We start from the raw sequence: 24,864 nt of genomic DNA on the forward strand, positions 1-24,864 counted from the left end.
TGATTTTGTCCAATTGCCCTCAAAATCAATAGGAGCTTCCAAAGGCACATAATGAAACCCACTTTGGTAATGATTGGATACATATGTTCATCAAAAAACCAAAATATTTGCCATTCAGGCATTCTATTAATTGCTTCTGTGACTGTAACATTGACCCTGTGACCTTAAAATCAATCAGGGTCTTTTCACCCCAGGTGCATTTTCTGCCAAAGATTGGTAAATTTCTGTTTTATGGCAGGAAAGTTATCAAAATAAACTGCTTCGCTGAGCGCAGCTAGATACGCCTGCAGAGGTCCAACCCTGAACAGTTGGGGCAAAAATGGACACAATATTCAAGCTTGATTCAGGTCTGAATTTGGATTGTAATTAAATATTTGACATTTTATAGGTTTCTGAATAAATGTAGTCAAAGAACTTGAAATTGGTTATATGAATTGAATTTATATTCAATTACAGATTTCTTGCTGTTGTGCAATACTTAGTAAATCTGTTGTCAGACTATAAACAAATAAAGTTCAATTAATTCTCAATGTCATATTAGAAATTTATGAAAATAAAAAGGGAGCTTACATCAATAGATATAAACAATTCACCGAAGTTTCATGAGAATTGGTGACAGCATTTTTGAGTCCGAAAACTGGAAAATCACCCCTTTTTTTAATGAATAAAACCCCATAACTCAGAAATGTAAAATGTAAAATTTATAAAATTCTATAGGGAGCTTACATCAATACATACAAACAATTCACCAAAGTTTCATAAGAATTGCTGAAAGCATTTTTGAGTTTTTGTCCGAAAACTGGAAAATCCCCACTTTTTTTATGTATAAAACCCTGTTACTCGGAAACGTAAAATCTAAAATTTATAAAAATCAAAATGGAGCTCATGTCAATAGATATAAACAATTCATCACAATTTCTTGCAAGTTGGTGAAAGCATTCTTGACTTATTGTCCGAAAACTGGAAAATCCACCTTTTTTTAATGAATAAAACCCCATAACTCGGAAACGTAAAATCTAAATTTTATAAAAAACGAATGGGAGCTCACGCCAATAGATATACACAATTCACCAAAGTTTTATGCAAATTGGTTAAAGCATTTGTGGGTTAATGTCTGACATGTTGACGACGGACGGACAACGGTATACCAAAATACAATGTACGTCCTGTAAACGGGCGTATAAAAAAAGTCAATCAAATTAAATACAATTAATAGGCTCTGTCATCTTCACACAAGATGCATAATAAAATTAATTTCTTATCTGGTTCTTTCAAAAGTTTTTTTTTAAAAAGGTATTTATAACAGGGCATGAAACTAAACTCCTAACAGGAGGGACTGTGGTTGATTTTCATATGATGAAGACATAATCTTTCGCTAAGTTTAATTGAGGACTGGAGCTGGCATGTCAGTAATTGCTAGTAGTCCTTTGTTTATTTATGTTGATCATTGTCATTTTGCTTAGTTTCTTCTGTTACCTATTCTAACATCGGACTTGGACTTCTTTTAAACTGAGTTTGACTAGAGTTATAGGCAGAGTAAAATTAGATCTCACATATTTACGGCTGTCCCAAGTCAGGATCCTCTAGCCTTTGATATTCTTACAATTTTGTTTTCTTAATTTTGGTTCATTTGTATGTTTCAGAGTTTAGTGTGACATCCATTATGCTGAACTAGTAAGCAGTATTGTTTAGAGGCCATATTAATAAAAAATAAAATGCTCCGCAGGGCGCAGCTTGATACGACCGCAGAGGTCGAACCCTGAACAGTTGGGGCAAGTATGGACACAACATTCAAGCTTGATACAGCTCTGAATTTGGATTGTGATTAAATATTTGACACAGCATAGGTTTCTGACACAGAATGAATGTGGTCTAAGAACTTAAAAATTTTAAATTGGACATAAACCTATTATGGTCCAATATCCAAAATCTAAATACATGGTTAGATTCAGCATATCAAAGAACCCCAAGAATTCAATTTTTGATGAAATCAAACAAAGTTTAATTTTGGACCCTTTTGACCTCAATGTGGACAAAGTTGATAACGGGGCCCAAAAATCAAAATACATGGTTAGATTCAGCATATCAAAGAACCCCAAGAATTCAATTTTTGATGAAATCAAACAAAGTTTAATTTTGGACCCTTTTGACCTCAATGTGGACAAAGTTGATAACGGGGCCCAAAAATCAAAAATCTAAATACATGGTTAGATTCAGCATATCAAAGAACCCCATATATTCAATTTTTGTTGAAATCAAACAAAGTTTAATTTTGGACCCCGATTTGGACCAACTTGAAAACTGGGCCCATAATCAAAAATCTAAATACATGTTTAGATTCAGCATATCAAAGAACCCTAAGAATTCAATTTTTGTTAAAATCAAACTAAGTTTAATTTTGGACCCTTTGGACCTTAATGTAGACCAATTTGAAAACGGAACCAAAAATTAAGAATCTAAATACACGGTTAGATTCGGCATATCAAAGAACCCCAATAATTCAATTTTTGATGAAATCAAACAAAGTTTAATTTTGGACCCTTTGGACCTCAATGTGGACCAATTTAAAAACGGGGCCCAAAATCAAAAAACTTAATACACGGTTAGAATCAGCATATTAAAGAACCCCAAGAATTCAAGAATAAAACCCCATTGAAATTGGTCAAGAAATAAGCATTTTATACGAAGTATCTTCTTTTGCACAATACTGTGCAATTGAATATTTCTTGCTATTGCGCAATACTGTACAATTGACAATTTCTTGCTATTGCGCAATATTGTGCTATTGGATATTTCTTGCTATTGCACAATACTGTGCAATTGAAGATTTCTTGCTATTGCGCAATACTGTGCAATTGAAGATTTCTTGCTATTGTGCAATACTGTGCAATTGAAAATTTCTTGCTATTGCACAATACTTATTATATAATAATTTACACATCCTGTTTGGTGTGTATCTCCTACCATATCATTATTATTTGCTTTTAAATATAAAACAGAAATAACCAACTTAAAATGGAAAACTTTAAAAGAAAAAAAAAAAGGAAAAAAAAAAAAATCCCCCCCCCCAAATATTTTGAACCCCCTTATGATTCATCACCCCCAAACTCAATCCCAGCCTTCCCTTTGTGGTATGGTACCTTGCAGTACAATTTCAGAGAGATCCATACACTTGAACACAAGTTATTGTCTGGAAACTAGAAAAATGCTTATTTTTGGCCCCTAATTCCTAAACCTTTTGGGCAATTACCCCCAAACTCAATTCCAGCTTTCCCTTTGTGATATGGAACCTTGTAGTATAATTTCAGAAAGATCCATACACTTACACACAAGTTATTATCATGAAACTAGAAAAATGCTTGTTTTTTGCCCCTTTTTTGGCCCCTAATTCCTAATATTTTGAGGCAATTACCCCCAAAATCAATACCAGCATTCCCTGTGTGATATTGAACCTTGTGGTACAATGTCAGAGAGATCCATACACTAACACACAAGTTATGTCTGGAAGTTACAAAAATGCTTATTTTTGGCCCCTAATTCCTTAACTGTTGGTACCATAACCCCCAAAATCAATCCCAACCTTCCTTTTGTGGTATTGAACCTTATGGTAAAATTTCATAGAGATCCATTCACTTAAACTAAAGTTAGAGTGCGAAAACCAATGTGTCTTCGGACGACGACGCCAACGACGACGACGACGACAACGTCATACCAATATACGACGTATAATAAACACATTTTAAACAATATTTTATTGTCATGATTGTTATTAAAACAAATAAACCAATTTTAGGCCACCAGACTTCTACAGACACTGCTGCAATTCAGTACGACCCTACATAGCTTGCTGCACATCTTTGGACTTTATGAAGTTGATGTTTCAGTTGTATAAGGATCCCAGACAGTGCAACAATATTCAAGTTCTAGTTTGATAAAGGCTTGGTATGGGGTGCCTATACAGTACGAAACAAAATAGAAACAAAACAAAACAAAAATAAATGAAGCAAAACAAAACGAAATGAAAAGAAAAGGGAATCAACGAAACGAAAGAGGAATCAACGAAATGAAATGATATATAACCAATTTGATTCATATTTCATTCATAAGGGTTAAATGACACCCTTCCTAATTTGATTAGCTTATCTGGCAAAAAAAAGGTATTCTGAGCTATAATCATCACTTTCCATCTGTCCGTCCATTTGTTCAGGAAAATTTTACACATTTTCATCTCTGGAAACTTGGACCAAAACCATGAAAATACAGCTTTAACTCACAAAAATTTCTGATTGTTCAAGTATGGCCCTTAGCAAACAATTTTTATTTATTTAAGATCAGCTTAAACACATGCCCTGATAGACAGATGCATTCTTTGATTCTAATTGACAAACCCCCCTCTAAAACTACACAGCGGATGTGAACCAAATTTTGTAGAAATTAATAAAGCACTTTTATTACACACCATACTTCTTAATCTTAATAAGAGAACGAAAAGGAAATACATTTAATTAAGGTGGATCGTTATGGATTATCTATTGCACAGATTACGACAGATTTGTTTAATTAAGGTCGATCGTTATGGATTATCTATTGCACAGATTACGACAGATTTGTTTAATTAAGGTCGATCGTTATGGAATATCTATTGCACAGATTAAGACAGATTTGTTTCAATTGTCATAACCACAAGTCCTTTGAAAGTGACATCACCGACAGAGACTTATCACCAAATTTGTATTGCATAGGCAACATGAACGGTGCCACATGTGGAGCAAGATCTGCTTACCCTTCCAGAATCCTTGAGATTAACCCTGTTTTTAGTGCATTGGTTCACATTATGTTTGTATTGCTCAGTCGAGTTATTCATTTTGTGTTTTGTAGACTGTTGTTTGTCTTTTTGTTGCCTTTCATTTTTTGCCATAGCGTTGTCAATTTGTCTTCTTGCTCTATTAAGAATATAATAATTTGTCATCAAACAGAATGGTTCTTATCGCTTGAGTAGTGGCGTGCTCGCCTCAATTGCAGGTTGTCATTTCTATACCTGTACCTGGCGTGAGTTCTAACCTCACACGTGCCAGGTGTGCTCTACTCAAATCTTAATTGACTACTAGGATTGTTAGTTTTCCTGTCAAATGTTATGGTTCTCTATGAGTACTCCGGCTTCCTCCACCAATAAAAACTGACCACCACTAAATAGTCAATAGTGCTGAAGGTGGTGCTAACATCAATCAATTAATCAATCAATCGATACCTGGCAATGTCATAGTTAAACCAGAACTTGAAATTTGTTATTTTCTGCTTTCCAACTATTCACAATGATTCAGTTGTACAAAAAATTTATAAAGGAGGAAAAGCAATAACCCATGTATAACTGCTCAAGAGTAGGAAAAATGCGATCTGGAAGGGTGAAATGTTGTCTTGTGGACTGTTTCTTTGTGCAGTAACACATATAAAATCCGACTCAGTATGACTGACTTGTACAAAACAGGTTCATATTCATTACACCATAACCTGCTTCCATTCCGATATGCATGTAATATTTTTTACTGGACCTTAACACTTCTTCTTCACTATCATCTAAATGCTTCTAAAATTTATTAACATTCCAGTCTAATCTGACTTTAAATGCAAAGAGAGGCAATATATATATTTTGTATTGTTATCATAATATATTTGATTAATTTTTATTTCATTTTATTTCTTTTCGTTTCGTTGTTTCCTATTTCGTTTGGTTTGTTTTTTTCATGGATTTCGTATCTTTTCGTTTTGTATTGTTTCTTTTCTTTCGTTTCTTTTCTTTTTGATTTGTTTCTATTTAGTTTCACACTTTATACATTTGTAGTACATATGTACGGACTTAATAAGCATGATAAGTCATTGCTAATTCTGAGATTTCTTGTAATGAATGAAGGTAGAATAAGGGTACCCTACATGATGAATAACAATAAAATATTTGTTAAAATAATGTTAAAAATTTACATTTACTGGACCATTTGGCAAATAAAATAATTTTCATTCAAAATGAGATTTGAGGAATGACGAGAAAAAATCAAGGCTCATTTGACGCTAATGGTAGCGAAAAAGGAACATTTTACGACGGATTATAAGGCCATTAAGGGGCATTTTTAGTTATACAGTAGTAGTCAGTACCCTAGGACGGGAGTCATATATAATGCTTGTGCCAAGTTGTGGAATCAGTTTATTCCATTATAAAATTGACGATGATATCGCTACTCCGATATATTTTGTATTTTCAACTGAATCAAGAATGTGACCAGTACATGAAGATGTTATAGTCTATAGACATGATAGAATACGGAATAGGTGTTTCTTTGTGGTCATCATGGTTATTCAGATTAATCAGTATACTACATTTTTTAGTTTAAAGTCTCCCTCAATTTACCACGCTTCTTGAAAATTTTCCCTGAAAGACTCATGAGTTTCTAACATAACATGCAAAGACTGATCAACATAAAAGATCATAAATGTGCTTTGTTATTCTGCGTTCCTCTCGTGATGGGTGTTCCTACAGCTTGTTTATTTATTTCCGGTTATTTTGTTCCTCTGGACTATTCGCTTGTTGAAGTCGACCAAACTAGAAAAATTCCGAGTGTGGGATTCTCCTTCGCTTCCGGTTGGAAAATGGCTTCTGCTAGAACAGGTGCCGCGTTGGAGATTCGTAAAATTAGGAAAAAAATTCGACAGATTGAGAATCTTGAAAGTCTAGATAGAGATTTGACAGATGAAGAACTCAATAAAGTGGGCAGCTTTTTATTTTCAACTGACATTGACAATATACAATATAAAAATAAGTAGATTGCCAATGAGACAACTATCCACCAAAGACAAAGTTCAAATGATGTGGATGTAAGCAATTATAGGCAACCGTACGACCTTCAACAATGAGAAAAAAAACCATACCGTATGGTCGGCTATAAAAGGCCCCGACATGAAAAATATGAAACAATTCAATTGAGAAAACTAACGGCCTAATTTATAACAAAACAATTTTGTAGCCAGTGCCTATAAATAATAGTCCGAGGAAAAACAAATATGACAGACATGAACCTGACTTGGGACAGACACATAAAGAATGTTGCGCGGTTAAACATGTTAGTGAGCGCTCTAACCCCCATCCCTTAACATGGGACAGTCAGTCAGGGGTACTTGTACAAGTAATCTTTATTTACTTGAAGAAGTAAAAAAAATATACTTATTTAAGTTAATTATAATGTTTGAATAACTCCCCTTAATTTTCTAAAAAATTTACTTCATATGCAACTATTCCAGTCATAATTACGTTCGATAACTCTGCATGTGACTGGTTAAGTAAGGATTGTGTAAAATGTACTGGTTACCCATGTGATGATTTAGAAAAAATTAAAATTATAGATATTTCATCTTTGTTACCGTTCATTGGAGGTTTTCTTTTGTTAATATAAAATATCTTAAAATGTCTTAAAAACAATAAGACACAATTTCATAAATATTTCAAGTATTACCTTTTAATTAATAACTAAATGAATACATGTCGAGTCGTTGTTTACTTCCGACTTCGGCCGCCATTTTCAAAATATTGCTAGAGAACGCAAATATGTGAACTTTTCAATCAAATTTTAAAGCAAAAATTTTGTTACCTGCTGATTTGGTTTTTGATTTCATTAAAATAGATGTGTTCTCAGTATTTTTAGGGATTGGGAGGATATTATTAACATTAAATAAGTTGAGAAAATTGACTATATAAGATTAAGGCCCCATTACAATTTTATTGAGTTATAACGAAGAAGTCAACGGACGCTGTGTGGTTATATCACCTCAATTTTCAAACTTAATTCGAAGCAAGAAACAAGAAATCATATTTTTGAACTGAAACTTAAGACATTTTTAATTGTAAAATGAAAATACTGTAAAACACGGGGTTGGGATGTAAAATACACAATGTAACAAAAAAGTTATGATCGTTTAATCTATGCAGCCCGTTCATTTTCATAGATAAGCAATAGGCCATTAATGATATACAACTGAATTGTAAAAGTCACGTGATGACCGCAATAGTTAAATATGGTATAAGTAAATTTTTTTTACAATCCCACAAAAATTCTCAAGTTTTGAGATGTAAAAACATGCCTTTAATGATTTTTCCCAGGTTAGCTCATAATTTTTTATTAGAGTTCAATGTTTCATCTCATTAATTGCGCAAAGATCTTAAGTATTTGCAAAAGGCCTTCAAAAATTGCTCATTGGGGGCTTGTAAATGAGCAGTGTTCTGAAGATAACAGACAAATGAGATTTCCATTGTCCATGAAATTACACTTAAATGATTAGTTAGGACATCTGCAAAGGACAGACAATTTAAAATTCTATTAGAGCAAAATAGTCCTAAGAATTCAAGAAAAGAAGATAGGATGACTTTTTCACTTATATAAGTAAAAAAATTTGAATGTCTAAGGGACATAACTAAGCCAATTTTTTTTTTACCTTAAGGTGTAATACCACCAAATCATAGTACGTCACATCCGGTTGCATACGAATATAGGTCGGAAAAAATATTCCCTTGAATTTGACAGTTGTAGGTAATTAATCCTACATTTCATTGCAGTAAAACATTTCTGGGTCATAGACATTTATCTTATGTATTTAAAAGCACCATTATTTTTTTATTTGGGGGTTCTATAGAATATTTTGGAAACTTGAGGTTACATGGTTACTAAAGCTTGTACACAGGTTAATAAAAGGGGAAAATTTGATTGGTTAACTTCCAGTGATGGTTATTTTCTTATATGCAATGAAATGTTATGTGAATTTTTTTCTTTAGTACTGGACAGGATAAAACTTTAATCATGTCAAGTATTTCTTTATTTGAAACAAAGATAAATTCTGCACATTTTTTTGAAAAGTGCAAATTTAACAAAGACTAATAGGGGGAAATCAATGGTGGTAATACACCTATACAAGTAAATAAAATACACTTGTATAAGTATCCTACAAATTTACTTATATAAGTATATTAATATAACTTCTTCAAGTAAATAAAAATTACTTGTACAAGTAGTACCCCTGACTGACAGTGGTGTAACAGTACAACATAAGAAACTATAAAAATCAGTTGAAAAACATATTTACTTTTTTTAAATCAGTAAATTTTAAGAATACAGTCGATTCCATTTATTTGCATAGCCTATTTGTCAGACAAAATTATGCAATAAAGCGGAGTATGCTTATATCCGAAATGCCAAATTATGGAGTCAAATAGCATCGATAGAACCAAGATCAGTAATGGAAATCCCTGAAGAAAGATGAACGTCTATAATCCACTTACAACATATTGAATGTTGATTTATTCTAATAAAAGTTATATGTCTAATGTCATACATGTTATTTTATTTTGTATTCTTTCAATAAAGATTATAAACACATTTTGTTTTAGTTTATTTACGTACCGATGTTTCCTTTACAGGGATTTGAAAATAAAACGTTGTTCTAAAAATAGATTTGTTTCTATGACCCGTATGTACAATGTACATTGTTACGCTTTGATTAAAATAAACTGTTTAACAATACTTCACAGTTTAAAATCATTTTAACAATAGATGTGTAATGAACTGCCTTTAATATGCAGTATGTACAGCTTGCACAGTGTATAACACTGTTTATTTAACCTCGTGTATAAGATGAAAGATCATAAGATGAGTAAAATTTCATCTAACTGTCAATTTGTGTAACTCATTCTTAAAAAATCAACTCGAGATTGGTATATAGTTAGCTATAAATATATATAAAAATCCTAGACATGACAAAATATGAAAACAACATATGATCAACCAACTGGTGCTTTGTGATGTCACAAAGCAAATTAATAATCTTCACGTCACAATGTCCTATGACGCATTTTCCCCTGAAAGACCCTATGTTAACAAAAGCAGTTCATTGATATAATAGAAATTTGGAAACTTTTCTATAGACAAGTTTCCAATAGACTATTTTCATATTACCGACTTTTGTCTCAGTAAATTTTTGACAGGTTACCTTCTCTGTGGTTGGAAATTCTGGTACTGGGTCAAGAAAGAACAACTAAAAGAAGTAAAATCAAGCTATTAAATACAATTAATTAGTTAAATTAGGCAAAACAATTGTACTGTTTCCGATGATTTTGTTGTGTAAAGAAAACATAAAACAACTATATTTTTTGTCTGAATTGCACTGCTTGTAAGCTTGATTTTACTTCTTTAACTTCCTCTTAATTGACTGAGTACCAGTATTTTCTACCACAGAGTAGGTAGCCTGTTGAAAATTTATACACTCCATAGTCAAAAGTTGGTAATATGAAAAAGTCCATTTCTGTTTTATGAATGAAGTTCCTTGGTTTACCTGTGTTTATTTGGGGAAAACATGTTCCTTAGGACATTATAATGTGAAGATTATTTGCTTTGTGACTTCAAAATTTTAACACCACTAATTCGGGCCTGGTCAGAAAGCACATACCAGAAAGTAGTACATATTTAACACAAAATAGTTCCTACGCATGGGTGTAACTTTCAAAATGTGTAGAATATTTAGGTAATTTTGGTATCAAATGAAAGCGGAATAACTGGTGATCATTGCAGAACACTTTTTGACTTATAATTTTGAAAAATAAAAAAATTGCATGAAATTTTAAAAAGAGGGTACATTTTGCCTGTTTGTCAAATCCGAAGTTCCGGGAACCAGTTCTTTCTCATATGCCATTAAAGGTATGTTGATTTTTTCAGTGCAAGACACCATAAAGTGTTGCTTTGACATGCAATGATTGTCTATTTATTTGAACTTAAAACAACAGAGTTGTGCCTGCTTGAAATTGAGGAATTTAACAGAGAAAGCAATGGGGCCATGATTTAGTGGTGTACTTCCTTATATTAAAACAATACACTAATAACAAATATGACAGACAGCAACCAAAAACAACTGCTGAATTACATTGGTTCCTGCATGACTTATGACACTCTGTCAGGCACATACAGAATGTAGCAAGGTTAAACATGCTTGTACATGTTGTAATTGCACTTTACTCTCCCAAAAATTAAACTGGAACAGTGGTGCAATGCAAACTGTAAAAATTAGTTTGCAAGGTTCTTTATTGTGTACTAGTAGCAAGGATATGGTGTACAAAATCTCGATGGGCACACAATAAACTTAAAAATAATGAATAAAAAAAAATGGAATTTTCCTACTTGTTGATGGTTTTTCTAGGCCATATAGTATATAGCAGCCTTATCCACCTAGTGCTAGAAAATGGAAATTACATTTTATAAGTTTGGTTAGTCTTAGGTCCCTGGAAAATTTATCTTAACTGATATTGATTTCAGATTGACCCAGAGCAAGAAACACATTAAATTATTCAATATGAAAAAAGTGATGTCAGATTTTATTTCCACATAAGTAATTTATTAATCTCCGTAGAAAATGAAGTTTGAAAAATATAAGGATGTTAACAAAAGTGTGTTTCATATTGTAGTAGGATCAAGGTTCAACAAGTTCAAAGGTTATATCTGTGCTAAATGTAATTGGCAAAAAAAAGGTTTAAATTCTTAACAAAATAGAATACATGTCAGACTCGCAACAGGAAACTTTTTAAGCTTGTGAGATTAAATGAGAATAAGATTTTCATGCTGAATAAAGTCCACGTAGAAAATGAATAAAATTCTATCAATAATTGTATTCCATTGTAGATTTTGAGGAAAAGTCTTTTACGGGAAAATCTATTAGAATTATTGGCTGAGCATGGGGAAGAAGAGAGTTTCACTTCATCAACCAGATCTGAACTGACAGATGATGGTATACTGACAGAAAGTTCTAGTTACCATGACTATATTGTCGATGCTGGTTACCATGACAGCATCATAACAGGGGAAGTAACCATCATTGAACCTGAAGATGAAACAAACACAGATTTGATTGAAATTGATGTCACAGATGACCTTGAAGAAGAGATGATCATTAATAAAAAGTTAGTAGAAATGAATTACACTAAGGGTTCATCTGAACTTGACCTAATGATCATGGTTTATTGTGGTCAATATTAAGTTAGGTCTGTTTATCAGATACTATAAGAAAAAGTATTGTAAATCTACAATAAAAAAAAATGAATATGGTGTATCAATTGGTGACACAGAAACACTATGCACAGATGACAAAATCCATAAACGAAGAAACAGTACATTTAATGCTGTTTTCATCTTTATCTCAGTCTGACCTGGAACATTGGACAAAAACTCTATAAACACTCCACCAATTTACATTTCCCAAGATAATGTAACTTTAATCATTGTGAGTTTTTTATGCCCCCGCTGTAGCGGAGGGGGCATTAAGTTTTACCCTTGTCCGTCCGTACGCCCCAAAGTTGGTTTCCATTCTCTAATTTTAGTTTGCCTCAACCAAATGTTATAATGTTATAACTTATACAAAATGCTTATTACCACAAAAAAAGAAGATCAGGTTTGAATTTTGGTGGTGTCACTTTTACTGTTCTAGAGTTATGCCCCTTTACAAATGGAAAAATTGATGAATTTTTCGTTTCCGTTAACTTAAGTTTGCCTCAACCACATGTTATGAAATATATACATAATACTTATTACCACAAAACACAGACCAAGTACAAATTTGGGTAGCATCACTTTTACCGTTCTTCAGTTATGTCCCTTTATAAATTTATATGATATGCAAGCGGGGGCATCATCTGTGCCCCATGGACACATTCCCATTCATTTTATTAAATCATAGAAAAAAAGTTATCTTTCTTAAACATGTTAAATGGTTGGTGACTTACAAAATTTAAAAGCTTATTCCAAAAAATAACAAAATTTTCTTCTTTTTTTTCCCCTGTCAAATTATAAAAATCTTAACGTTAGATTATTCAGGATAAAATTTTTCTTTGAAAATTTGCCAAATATTCTTATGGTGGGAATTGAATTAATCAGAATTTTAGAAATACCACAAATTTTGCTATGGTGATCAAAACATGCTAAATGCACACAGCAAAATGGTTCAGCCAAGTAACAATCCTGAAAGATAGAATATGTTTTTTATTTTATTTATTTCTTCAATCCTGGAAATTTAAAGCAGACTTATAACCCGAAAACAAGGCCAGTGACCCCATTATTTTTAAATAGTATTTTGATCAGTATCATGTGAAATACTGTCATGCATTTTATTATGAAATTACTAACATGACTAACATCAGAATTAAATTAGAATAAATTAAAACAGAATAACTTAAGCATTACAAGATATAAGACATTTTAATCCTTTGAAAATATTTTCAGTACTAATGCAGTAACAGGAGAAATTCTTGAAGACAATATGGTTAATACTAAACCAGTTAATATGGAAACCAAAACTAAATCTCAAAATAAATCACAGCCTGTTACCAAAGCAACAAGCAAAGAATTAAGGGAAAATACAAATCCTTCACCAGTGAAGAAAAGCAAGCAGCCTAAGTCAATATCAGCAACGCACACAAATGGTAATTAAACTTTTGTATAATATTAGGGCTATGGACAAAAATATATGGGAGGGTTGGACACCACATGATTTTATTCTGTGGGTAATAGGGAAAGCAAATACAATTCTGCTGAAAATGAAAATAAAAATTATCATATGGGTAGTTGGGTATAACAAAAATATTGTCCAGCAATCTCCATTACATTTTTTTCTGGAATAGCCCTTGTATGAATTTATCATAAATCTTGTTATGTCTGTCTTGAGTCCAAATCCCAATAAGGAAATTTTGTCAATTTTATTTTTTAAATTGTTGAACTAGAGATATGATATTCATGGAGGCCAAAGGCAGAGGGTGAATGTCATATCTCTGGGGTTGATAAATCATTGTATCAACTGAAATCAAAAGTCAACAATTGTTTTCTTATATGACTTTTTATCCTTCTCCAATTTTCTAGTATTTGCTCAAGATACTTTTTAAAACTGCTCCCTGTTTTTATACTAAATATATCATCTGCTTTTGCAGTTGCCAATTTTCATAAGTTGAAATATTCATTAAAGTTTTCTAAAAAATTACACCGAAAACGAGAAGAAGAGAATAAAAAACACAGAAAAGAAGAAGAAAAGGAAAAAAACCCAGGAATTTACATGACGTCTTAAACCTACTTCATTGGCGTTGCCTTGGAATATCTATTTTTAGGTACACAGATGCTGTTCCAAATCTTATATTAACCTCTCGTGATTTTTTCAGCGGTGAATATAAGGTTTTATCAAAGAGGATTTCCTATGCTATTAGCCAATGAGAAAACAGAAAATTTAAAGTCATATAATAAAACCTAATAATCATTTAACATGCTGCAGTTTATAGTGTAATCTTTTAGTATTGCTTAATTTTAAAACATTTCAAAATCTTGAATAATTGAATAAAATCCACAACCCTCTTAGCAGAGAAATTTTGAATAAATCTAAAGAGAGCTCATCTACAGGTATTTCCATAAGGAGATAAATCACTGAACTAAAATGTTAGATCTTGGTGGACTTCAAGTGTTCCTTATAATTTGATCCTACAGAAAAATAATTAGGTATACAGTCCAATTGTATTATGATCAGACTGGTTAGAAATTTGGCTGACATGATGTAATGGCTTATCAAGTTTTGTATTTATTTTTTACAGAAAAAACAGAAAAGTTCTCCAAATTAAAAGCTACATTACATAAGTGGAGATTTGGCAAGTTTGAAGTGATAGAATTAGAAGGTCATAGTGACCTAGTTACAGATGCTGATAGTGATGGAGTCTTGCTTGTAACTTCCAGGTATAACAGACATGTATATTGTATCCCAATTTGAATTGACAACTCTAATGGATGTTCTCTGTCATAAACTTTTGTATTTAAAATACTACTTAAGACATCACAGTGACCTAGTTACAGATAACGAAAAATAAATATCGGTACATTGTGTTTACTTAAAACTTCTACTCAGATTACCAGTATCCTCAAAAAATGATCACTGATGAAAAGTAACCATTTAGTATGTGGCTTCATTAAGATTTAGAAATTATTCTTGCTACTGACAATAGTTTTAGATTTTAATCAATAGATCACAAAGTGTTACAATTCTGTACTCCTCAAAACATCTGGAAGATTGATTTAAAACTAAAAAGTACAGAGAAATAAAGAAGTTAAAGATTTGTTTTGGAAAAAATTTAGGAAGCCTTGAAATAAAACTATTTTTTATTCATAACGGTCATCAATTTAGATGCAGTTGTGTTTTAAGCATATTTTACCTGAGACCTGTAGAATTTAAATTTTTTTTGTAGTCGAGACACCACAGTAAAATTATGGTGTTTGGAAACTTTATCTGAGTTAAGAAATTATGGAGGCCACAACAGTGCTGTGACTTGTGTACAACTTCTTTCAAAGGATGATTCTGCTAATGTTTGTATGTATATATAGTCAGTTTTACAATATTTCTTGTTATGTTTACCTTCTGCAGGAATATTAATTGAAGATATATCAGATCTACTTGTCCCATATAAAAGAGAGAAGAAAAATAAGGATTTATTGCAGTGTGCTGAACTTTTAACTGCATTGGTAAAGATATTGGTTTAAGTCTGATTTGATGAAACATACACAAAACTGATTTTATTGTCTTAGTGGTCTCATTGATAGAGTGGTCCTAGTGGTCTCATTGATAGAGGGCTCCCCTGAATGCAGGAGATCGAGGGTTTAATACCAGCCAAAATACTGATTTTATTGTCTTAGTGGTCTCATTGAAAGAGTGCTCACTTGAATGCAGGAGATCGAGGGTTTAATACCAGCCACAACACTGATTTTACTGTCTTAGTGGTCTCATTGATAGAGTGCTCACTTGAATGCAGGAGATCAAGGGTTTAATACCAGCCACAATACTGATTTTACTGTCTTAGTGGTCTCATTGATAGAGGGCTCACTTGAATGCAGGAGATCGAGGGTTTAATACCAGCCACAATACTGGTTTTACTGTCTTAGAGGTCTCATTGATAGAGGGCTCACTTGAATGCAGGAGATCGAGGGTTTAATACCAGCCACAAAACTGATTTTACTGTCTTAGTGGTCTCATTGATAGAGTGCTCACTTGAATGCAGGAGATTGAGGGTTTAATACCAGCCACAATACTGATTTTACTGTCTTAGAGGTCTCATTGATAGAGGGCTCACTTGAATGCAGGAGATCGAGGGTTTAATACCAGCCACAATACTGATTTTACTGTCTTAGTGGTATCATTGATAGAGTGCTCACTTGAATGCAGGAGACCGAGGGTTTAATACCAGCCACAATACTGATTTTACTGTCTAAGTGGTCTCATTGATAGAGTGCTCACTTGAATGCAGGAGATCGAGGGTTTAATACCAGCCATATCAAACCAAAGACTTAAAGATTCACAATTCACATTCACATTTATATATTAAAGTTGGGATGTCAACGAGTGCTCGAGTATTCGAGTATTGCTCAGTATTACTGAGTATTGAATATTAAAACAGTACTCGACTAATGGGTTTCTTGTTAGAATATTGCTGCTTAGCTTTTTTATATAATGTTGAACCTCTTTTGGAAAATTAGATATGCATCACTGATTAATCATATTAGTAAATAAAATACATTTTGTTTTGAATGATTGTGCTAAATTGTCATTTAAAATGCCTCTGAAAATATGTGGGCTATACCTAGGCTAACACTTATCAGTACCGCCAGAGCAAATATTTTCGTCTGCAAGACTGTTAGTTACAAAGTTGCAAAACCGACTGTCCTCAATAATAGTTGAAAAGAAAATGTTTTCAAATATAATAAATTTGTTGCATCCCTTTATGACCCTCAATGAATAGTTAAACTTCTAATCCTTGCGCCTTTGTGAACATTGAATGTGTTTTCTTAACGATTACCAAATACTATAATTGTTTGATATGGTTTTCCTTGTTATAATTTTCAGATAGGTGTTCATTAGTTTATATTGATTAGATTGTTGTTTTTTACTTCATTAGTACTTGTAGGTAATGAGCTATTACTTATGGTGTGTAATTCCTTGTCCAAGATACTTATGTAGTTGGTTTTTCGTCCGTTGAACAACAAACCACATAATGTAAAATACGTAATTTTGTGTTTCCGTGTTGAAGATATATTCCCGAGCGAGTACTCGAGTATCGCTCGATAAAACCAACTAGTACTCGATGAGTAATGTTTCATCGAGTTGACATCCCTATATTAAAGTAATAGAATTAAGATCTCTGTTATTATTTTCTTATTCTAAATACAGGTAAATCGCTAGGAACAGATAATACAGAGAGATTATTTATCAGTGGATCTTATGACTGCAGTTTTAAAATATGGTCGACAGGAAAATCAGGTATCATAGTTGTTAAAAATATGGAATGATTACTAATGTTTCTAGTTTCTCCATTTCTAAATTGCAGAAAGCAAAAAAAATTGTATTCCATAAGTGGTACTGATGGGGAACAAGGGATCTCTTGATAAAATTTTATATTTATATTTCAGTTTTTTGTTATATCTTTATATAGAATATTTAGATTTGACTTGTGTTTCTTGTCCATTAAACTCTGTGTAACTCTTCAGTATAATGGACTTTAAATAAACGTTAATGGTATGAAAATTTGTCACCTGACCATTCAGAAGGGAGATGCTGGCATATATTTGTCAAATATATACTCACAATAGCATCACTTCAAATTCGAGAAGGAGAGGCTTGTTTCTGAAAACAAAGAGCTAAACTTTAAAAAATTGCATTAAAAGAAGATAAAAACACTGGATTATCTCCCTTACAAGAGAAATTCATTAATCATGAAAAAAAAAAATTCAGTTATACATCATTTTTACAAGAAGCATGTGTCACCTATTGTACTGTTTACTTACTAATTCTTGGAGGCTTTTTGTTTTTATACACCGCAAAACATTTTTCGTTCGTATTATGTTATTCTGTAGAATAAAGTTGGGATTGATTTTCGTGGGGTCATGGCCCAAACCGTTTAATAATTAGGGGTCGAAAAGGGGCCAAAAACAATTATTTTTCTGGTTTGCAGGCAATAACTTGAGTATAAGTGTATTGATCTCTATTAAATTTTAGCACAAGTTTCTATACAACAATAGAAAGGTTGGGGGTTATTATAGTAGCTGTTTAGGAATTAGGGGCAAAAAAGGGGCTAACAAAAAAAACGTTTATTTTTCTGGTTCACAGACAATAACTTGAGTATAAGTGCATGGATCTCTATTAAATTTTAGCACAAGGTTCTTTACCACAATAGGAAGGTTGGGATTTATTTTGGGGGTTTATTGTTGTAACTGTTTAGTAGTTAGGGGCAAAAAAGGGGTCAAAAACAAGCATTTTTCATGTTTCAGGACAATAACTTGTGTCTAACGATAAGAGTATGGATCTGTATGAAATTTTTATCACAAGGTTCCATATTTCAAAAGGAAAGTTGGGATTGATTTTGGGGGTCATGGTCCAAATTGTTTAATGATTAAGGGATGAAAAGGGGCAAAAAAACTAGGATTTTCTTGTTTCTGGACTATAACTTGAGTATAAGTCTATTTATTGCTATTTAATTGTGCCACAAGGTGTTATACCATAAAATAAAGTTTGGGATTGATTTTAGGGGTTATGACTGTAAGGGTTTAGTTAAAAGGGGCCAAAAATAATTCTTTTGTAATACTTTGTATAAATTGCTTATTTCTTTAGCAATCTCAATGGAGTTTAATTAAAAGTCTTGAATTCTTGGGGTTCTTTAATATGCTGAATCTAATTGTGTATTTATTATTTGGATTTTGGGTCTGTATTTGAATTGATCCATATTAAGATTCAAAGGGTCCAAAATTAAACTTTGTTGAGGCTTCGCTAGCCTTAAAACCAGGTTCAACCCACCATTTTTTTGTCGAGCCTGCGACTTTTGTCGCAGAAAGCTCGACATAGGGATAGCGATCCGGCGGCGGCGGCGGCAGCTACGGCGGCGGCGGCGTTAGCTAACTTCTTAAAAGCTTTATATTTTAGAAGATGGAAGACCTGGATGCTTCATACTTTGTATATGGATGCCTCATGTTACGAAGTTTCCGTCAGTCACATGTCCAATGTCCTTGACCTCATTTTCATGGTTCAGTGACTACTTGAAAAAAAAGTTCAGATTTTTTGTAATGTTAAATTCTCTCTTATTATAAGTAATAGGATAACTATATTTGGTATGTGCTTACCTTGCAAGGTCCTCATGCCCGTCAGACAGTTTTCACTTGACCTCGACCTCATTTCATGGATCAGTCAACAAGGTTAAGTTTTCGTGGTCAAGTCCATATCTCAGATACTATAAGCAATAGGTGTAGTATATTCGGTGTATGGAAGGACTGCAAGGTGTACATGTCCAACTGGCAGGTGTCATCTGACCTTGACCTCATTTTCATGGTTCAGTGGTTATAGTTAAGTTTTTGTGTTTTGGTCTGTTTTTCTTATACTGTATGCAATAGGTCTACTATATTTGGTGTATGGAATGATTGTAAGGTGTACATGTCTAGCTGGCAGGTGTCATCTGACCTTGACCTCATTTTCATGGTTCAGTGGTCAAAGTTAAGTTTTTGAGTTTTGGTCTTTCTTTCTAATACTGCATGCAATAGGTCAGCTATATTTGGTGTATGGAATGATTGTAAGGTGTACATGTCTAGCTGGCAGGTGTCATCTTACCTTGACCTCATTTTCATGGTTCAGTGGTCAAAGTTAAGTTTTTGAGTTTTGGTCTTTTTTTCTAATACTATATGCAATAGTTCAACTATATTTGGTGTATGGAAATATTTTATGATCTATATGTCAGTCACGCAGGTTTTATTTGACCTTGACCTCATTTTGAAGGTTCATTGCTCAGTGTTAAGTTTTTGTGTTTTCGTCTGTTTTTCTTAAACTATAAGCAATAGGTCAACTATATTTGTTGTATGGAAGAATTGTTAGCTGTACATGCCTGCCTAGCATGGTTCATCTGACCTTGACCTCATTTTCATGGTTCATTGGTCAATGTTTACTTTACTTGGTTAATGTTAAGTTTATGTGACAGTTGTAATAAAGCTTTATATTTAGGACTATCAACATAATATCAATGATTAGTAAAGAAGGCGAGACATTTCAGCGTGTGCACTCTTGTCTTAAAATGTCCTGTACCATGTCAAGAATATGGCAGTTGTTATCAAATAGTCCATTTCTATGTATGTTGGCGTTTGTATTTGTTGCAGTTCAGTGTTTCTGTTGTTCCTTTATTTTCCTCTTATAGTTGATGTGTTTCCCTCGGTTTTAGTTTGTAACCCAGATTTGTTTTCTCTTAATCGATTTATGACTATTGAACATCGATATACTAATGCCTTTATTTTTGATTTCTTCAAAATATTTAATTATTGGTGTTCTTTGATATATGCTGAATCTAATACGAAATTGTACTACAAGGTTTCATATCACAAAGGGAAAGCTGGAATTAAGTTTGGGGGTAATTGCCCAAAACGTTTAGGAATAAGGGGCCAAAAATAAGCATTTTTCTAGTTTCCAGACAATAACTTGTGTTCAAGTGTATGGATCTCTCTGAAATTGTACTGCAAGGTACTATACCACAAAGGGAAGGCTGGGATTGATTTTGGGGGTAATTGCCTCAAAATTTTAGGAATTAGGGGCAAAAAAAACAAGCATTTTTCTAGTTTCAGGACAATAACTTGTGTGTAATTTTATGGATCTTTCTGAAATTGTACTACAAGGTTTCATATCACAAAGGGAAAGCTGGAATTGAGTTTGGGGGTAATTGCCCAAAACGTTTAGGAATAAGGGGCCAAAAGGGGGCCAAAAATAAGCATTTTTCTAGTTTCCAGACAATAACTTGTGTTCAAGTGTATGGATCTCTCTGAAATTGTACTGCAAGGTACTATACCACAAAGGGAAGGCTGGGATTGATTTTGGGGGTAATTGCCTCAAAATTTTAGGAATTAGGGGCCAAAAAGGGGCAAAAAAACAAGCATTTTTCTAGTTTCAGGACAATAACTTGTGTGTAAGTGTATGGATCTTTATGAAATTGTACAACAAGGTTCCATATCACAAAGGAAAAGCTGGGTTAGAGTTTGGGGGTAATTGCCCTAAATGTTTAGGAATTTGGGGCCAAAAAGGGGCAAAAAAACAAGCATTTTTCTAGTTTCCAGACAATAACTTGTGTATGGATCTCTCTGAAATTGTACTGCAAGGTACCATATCACAAAGGGAAGGCTGGGATTGAGTTTGGGGTTGATGAATCATAAAGGGGTTCACAAAATTTGGGGGGGGGGGATTTTTTTTCCCTTTTTTTTCTTTAAAATTTTCCATTTTAAATTGGTTATTTCTGATTTATATATATAATCAAATAATAATGATATGGTTTGAATAGGTAAATTAATTTTTTTTAAGTTCTTAGACCACATTCATTCTGTGTCAGAAACCTATGCTGTGTTAAATATTTAATCACAATCCAAATTCAGAGCTGTATTAAGCTTGAATGTTGTGTCCATATTTGCCCCAACTGTTCAGGGCTCGACCTCTGCGGTCAAATCAAGCTGCGCCCAAGGGAGCATTTTATTACAATAAACTAAATATACACATTTGTACGTGTGGATTAGTACAATGTATTTACTATTAATTTATTCATTCAATAATTTTCACCTATTATCAAGATAACAAAACATGTGGTAATTATCAATAATTTAATTTCGGATGTAACGTGTCTTCTGATTGGCTGACGCTGTTTTTTTTATCAGCTCATAGACATAATTCTGTCATGTGACCGTGACATCATCAACGTTTTTTCATGGTCTACTCCGGTTTAAAATGGAATTTAGAATTAAATTATAAGAAATGACTGTAATATTTTTTCTGTCTATTCGAAATAACATAAAAAATGTGGTGCACACTTTAAAATAACACGCTACGCGGGTTATTCAGTGTGCACCACATTTTTTATGTTATTTCTTCATAGACAGAAAAAATATTACAGTCATTCCTTAAATAACACAATTATAATTGGAGTGACAGATTTATTTGAAAATTTTGTGTTTCCTAAGTCATGTAAGTGTTGTTGATGATAAGCTCTGTAGTACAATATAAATATAGTTTGAAATTTACTCTTCATTATTCATGTTATTAGATATTTTGAAAATAATTACAGATAAGTTTTATAGATTTTTAAAAGACATTGTATTAATGATAAATGATATTTTTGAAATTATTTTTATGCCCCACTTAGGGGCATTATGTTTTTCGGTCTGTGCGTCCTTTCGTCCGTCTGTCCCGCTTCATGTTAAAGTTTTTGGTCAAGGTAGTTTTTGATGAAGTTGAAGTCCAATCAACTTGAAATTAAGTACACATGTTCTCTATGATATGATCTTTCTAATTTTAATGCCAAATTAGAGTTTTTACCTCAATTTCACGGACCATTGAACATAGAAAATGATAGTGCAAGTGGATCATCCATGTACTATGGACACATTCTTGTTTTCTTTTATTTGGTAAACTGTGTGAAGAATTTTGTGGCAGGTTTGGTTGTTATTCTGTATAAAGTAATTTTCTGAATGCTATATATATTTTTGTTTTTGATGAAGCGAACTGCTTTAAAAATTATATTAAGCTTATATTGTCTATTAATAAACATGTATTTAAATTTTTGATTTAGGCCCAGTTTTCAAGTTGGTCCAAATTGGGGTCCAAAATTAAACTGTGTTTGATTTCAACTTAAATTGAATATATATGGGGTTCTTTGAAATGCTGAATCTAAATCTGTATTTAAATTTGGATTTTTAGGCCCAGTTTTCAAGTTTGTCCAAATAGGGGTTTAAAATTAAACTTTGTTTGATTTCAACAAAAATTGAATATATGGGGTTCTTTGAAAAGCTGAATCTAACCGTGTATTTAAATTTTGGATTTTGGGCTCCATTATCAAATTGGTCCACATTGAGGTTCAAAGGGTCCTAAATTAAACTTTTTTTGTTTGATTTCATAAAAAATTGAATTCTTGGGGTTCTTTGATATGCTGATTCTAACCATGTATTTAGATTTTGGATATTGGACCATAATAGGTAAATGTCCAGGAAAGAATGAAGTTTTAATTGAAAGTTAAGTTTATTAAGCATCCTGAAATATCACAGTTATGGTCATCAACGATGAGGAAAAGTCTTTCCATTACTTCAATGTTTGTTCCTATCTTTATACCGTCTTGAAGGTGCCATCTAAGTGGTGAAATATGTCTACCAAAATAAAATAATTTCCTTGCCATAACCAGGATGTTTTCAAAATAGCATTTTATAGATATTTTTTTAACTTTTATTCATGATCAATCATTGAAGATTATAATCTCGATTTAAAAAAAAAAAATTTGGTCATCAATAAAAATTTCAAATATTATCCATAATCAGAACATCACTAATCTGTAACTACTTTACAACATTTATTTGTTGATAAAAACATAGTACACTTTGTTTTTGAATATCAAGAGGTCTTAAATGTTATAACTCCCAAGTCACCAAAGGAGCACATGTTTTTTCTATTAATTAACAAAACCTTTTTTCATAGTATCAAGGATTCTGTACATGTCTTTGTGTCATTGTAATTATACAAAGTTCCGTAGGGTATAATGTTTTTTACCCATCCGTCAGTCCGTCAGTCCTGTTCTTGACATCGCAACTCCTCTGAAACCACACAACGGAATTTCATGAAACTTTGTAGATACTACACACTATGTAGATGTGCATAGCGACAGGAAGTAATTCAATTTTAATTCTAGGCGTTATGCCCATTTGAACTAAGAATTTTGGCCTAAACATACTACTGCAACAGTTTGTCAATGCAACTCCTCTGAAACCACACAACGGAATTTCATGAAACTTTGTAGATACTACACACTATGTAGATGTGCATAGCGACAGGAAGTAATTCAATTTTAATTCTAGGCGTTATGCCCATTTGAACTAAGAATTTTGGCCTAAACATACTACTGCAACAGTTTGTCAATGCAACTCCTCTGAAACCACACAACGGAATTTCATGAAACTTTGTAGATACTACACACTATGTAGATGTGCATAGCGACAGGAAGTAATTTAATTTTAATTCTAGGCGTTATGCCCATTTGAACTAAGAATTTTGGCCTAAACATACTACTGCAACAGTTTGTCAATGCAACTCCTCTGAAACCACACAACGGAATTTCATGAAACTTTGTAGATACTACACACTATGTAGATGTGCATAGCGACAGGAAGTAATTCAATTTTAATTCTAGGCATAATGCCCATTTTAACTAAGAATTTTGGCCTAAACATACTACTGCAACAGTTTGTCAATGCAACTCCTCTGAAACCACACAACAGAATTTCATGAAACTTTGTAGATAATAAGGACATAATATGTACATGTGCATAATCCACAAGAAATTTTTATAAGTTGATTTTTGTAGGAGTTATGAGTCTTTGAACTTAGGAATCTATTGAGATTTTGTTCGCCCAGTGACAATGTAGGGGCGTGGGGTATGTGTGCATGCTCACAAAGGTTTTTTAATTGTAAAAGAATTATGAAGCTAATATTATTACCCGTTATATTGCAGCATTTTATAACATCACAATATTATGTAGTAAAGAATATATATATCTGTTTTATTTTTTTGTGTATTTAATTCCTGTGCAAACAAACAAAACAAAGATAATAATTTAATGTATATTTTCATCTCACAGTAAAGACTGGACACATCATGAACTTTTATCTGGTCATCTAAGGGTCAATAAAGTTAAAGTAGGATCAATATTCAGATAAGCCTTGTGACCATTGTTTATGACTACTCTACTCTTTTTGACTGGAATGATCAAAATCTATTTC

The 24,864-nt window shown here is 32.6% G+C and overlaps 2 protein-coding genes across 4 annotated transcripts in view; one reads left to right on the top strand and one right to left on the bottom strand.

The window, feature by feature from the left end:
• Positions 1-6,548, bottom strand: part of LOC127719558 (uncharacterized) — a 42,922-nt gene extending 36,374 nt beyond the window's left edge. The window contains exon 1 of one of the 2 annotated variants that reach the window (XM_052225775.1): positions 6,401-6,548. In XM_052225775.1, the coding sequence (XP_052081735.1) occupies positions 6,401-6,434 (34 nt within the window). In that variant the 5' untranslated portion in view covers positions 6,435-6,548. The remainder of the gene's footprint in view (positions 1-6,400) is intronic. The other variant, XM_052225776.1, reaches the window with a different exon arrangement.
• Positions 6,549-6,620: 72 nt separating this feature from the next.
• Positions 6,621-24,864, top strand: part of LOC127719564 (F-box/WD repeat-containing protein 7-like) — a 142,063-nt gene continuing 123,819 nt past the window's right edge. For both annotated transcript variants that reach the window (XM_052225783.1, XM_052225785.1), the window contains exons 1-6: positions 6,621-6,756; positions 11,703-11,980; positions 13,296-13,495; positions 14,645-14,783; positions 15,290-15,411; positions 17,263-17,352. In XM_052225783.1, coding sequence (XP_052081743.1) covers positions 6,640-6,756; positions 11,703-11,980; positions 13,296-13,495; positions 14,645-14,783; positions 15,290-15,411; positions 17,263-17,352 — 946 coding nt within the window. In that variant the 5' untranslated portion in view covers positions 6,621-6,639. The remainder of the gene's footprint in view (positions 6,757-11,702; positions 11,981-13,295; positions 13,496-14,644; positions 14,784-15,289; positions 15,412-17,262; positions 17,353-24,864) is intronic.

This window comes from Mytilus californianus, unplaced genomic scaffold, assembly GCF_021869535.1.
Source record: "Mytilus californianus isolate M0D057914Y unplaced genomic scaffold, xbMytCali1.0.p SCAF_11, whole genome shotgun sequence".
NCBI lineage: Eukaryota > Metazoa > Mollusca > Bivalvia > Mytilida > Mytilidae > Mytilus > Mytilus californianus.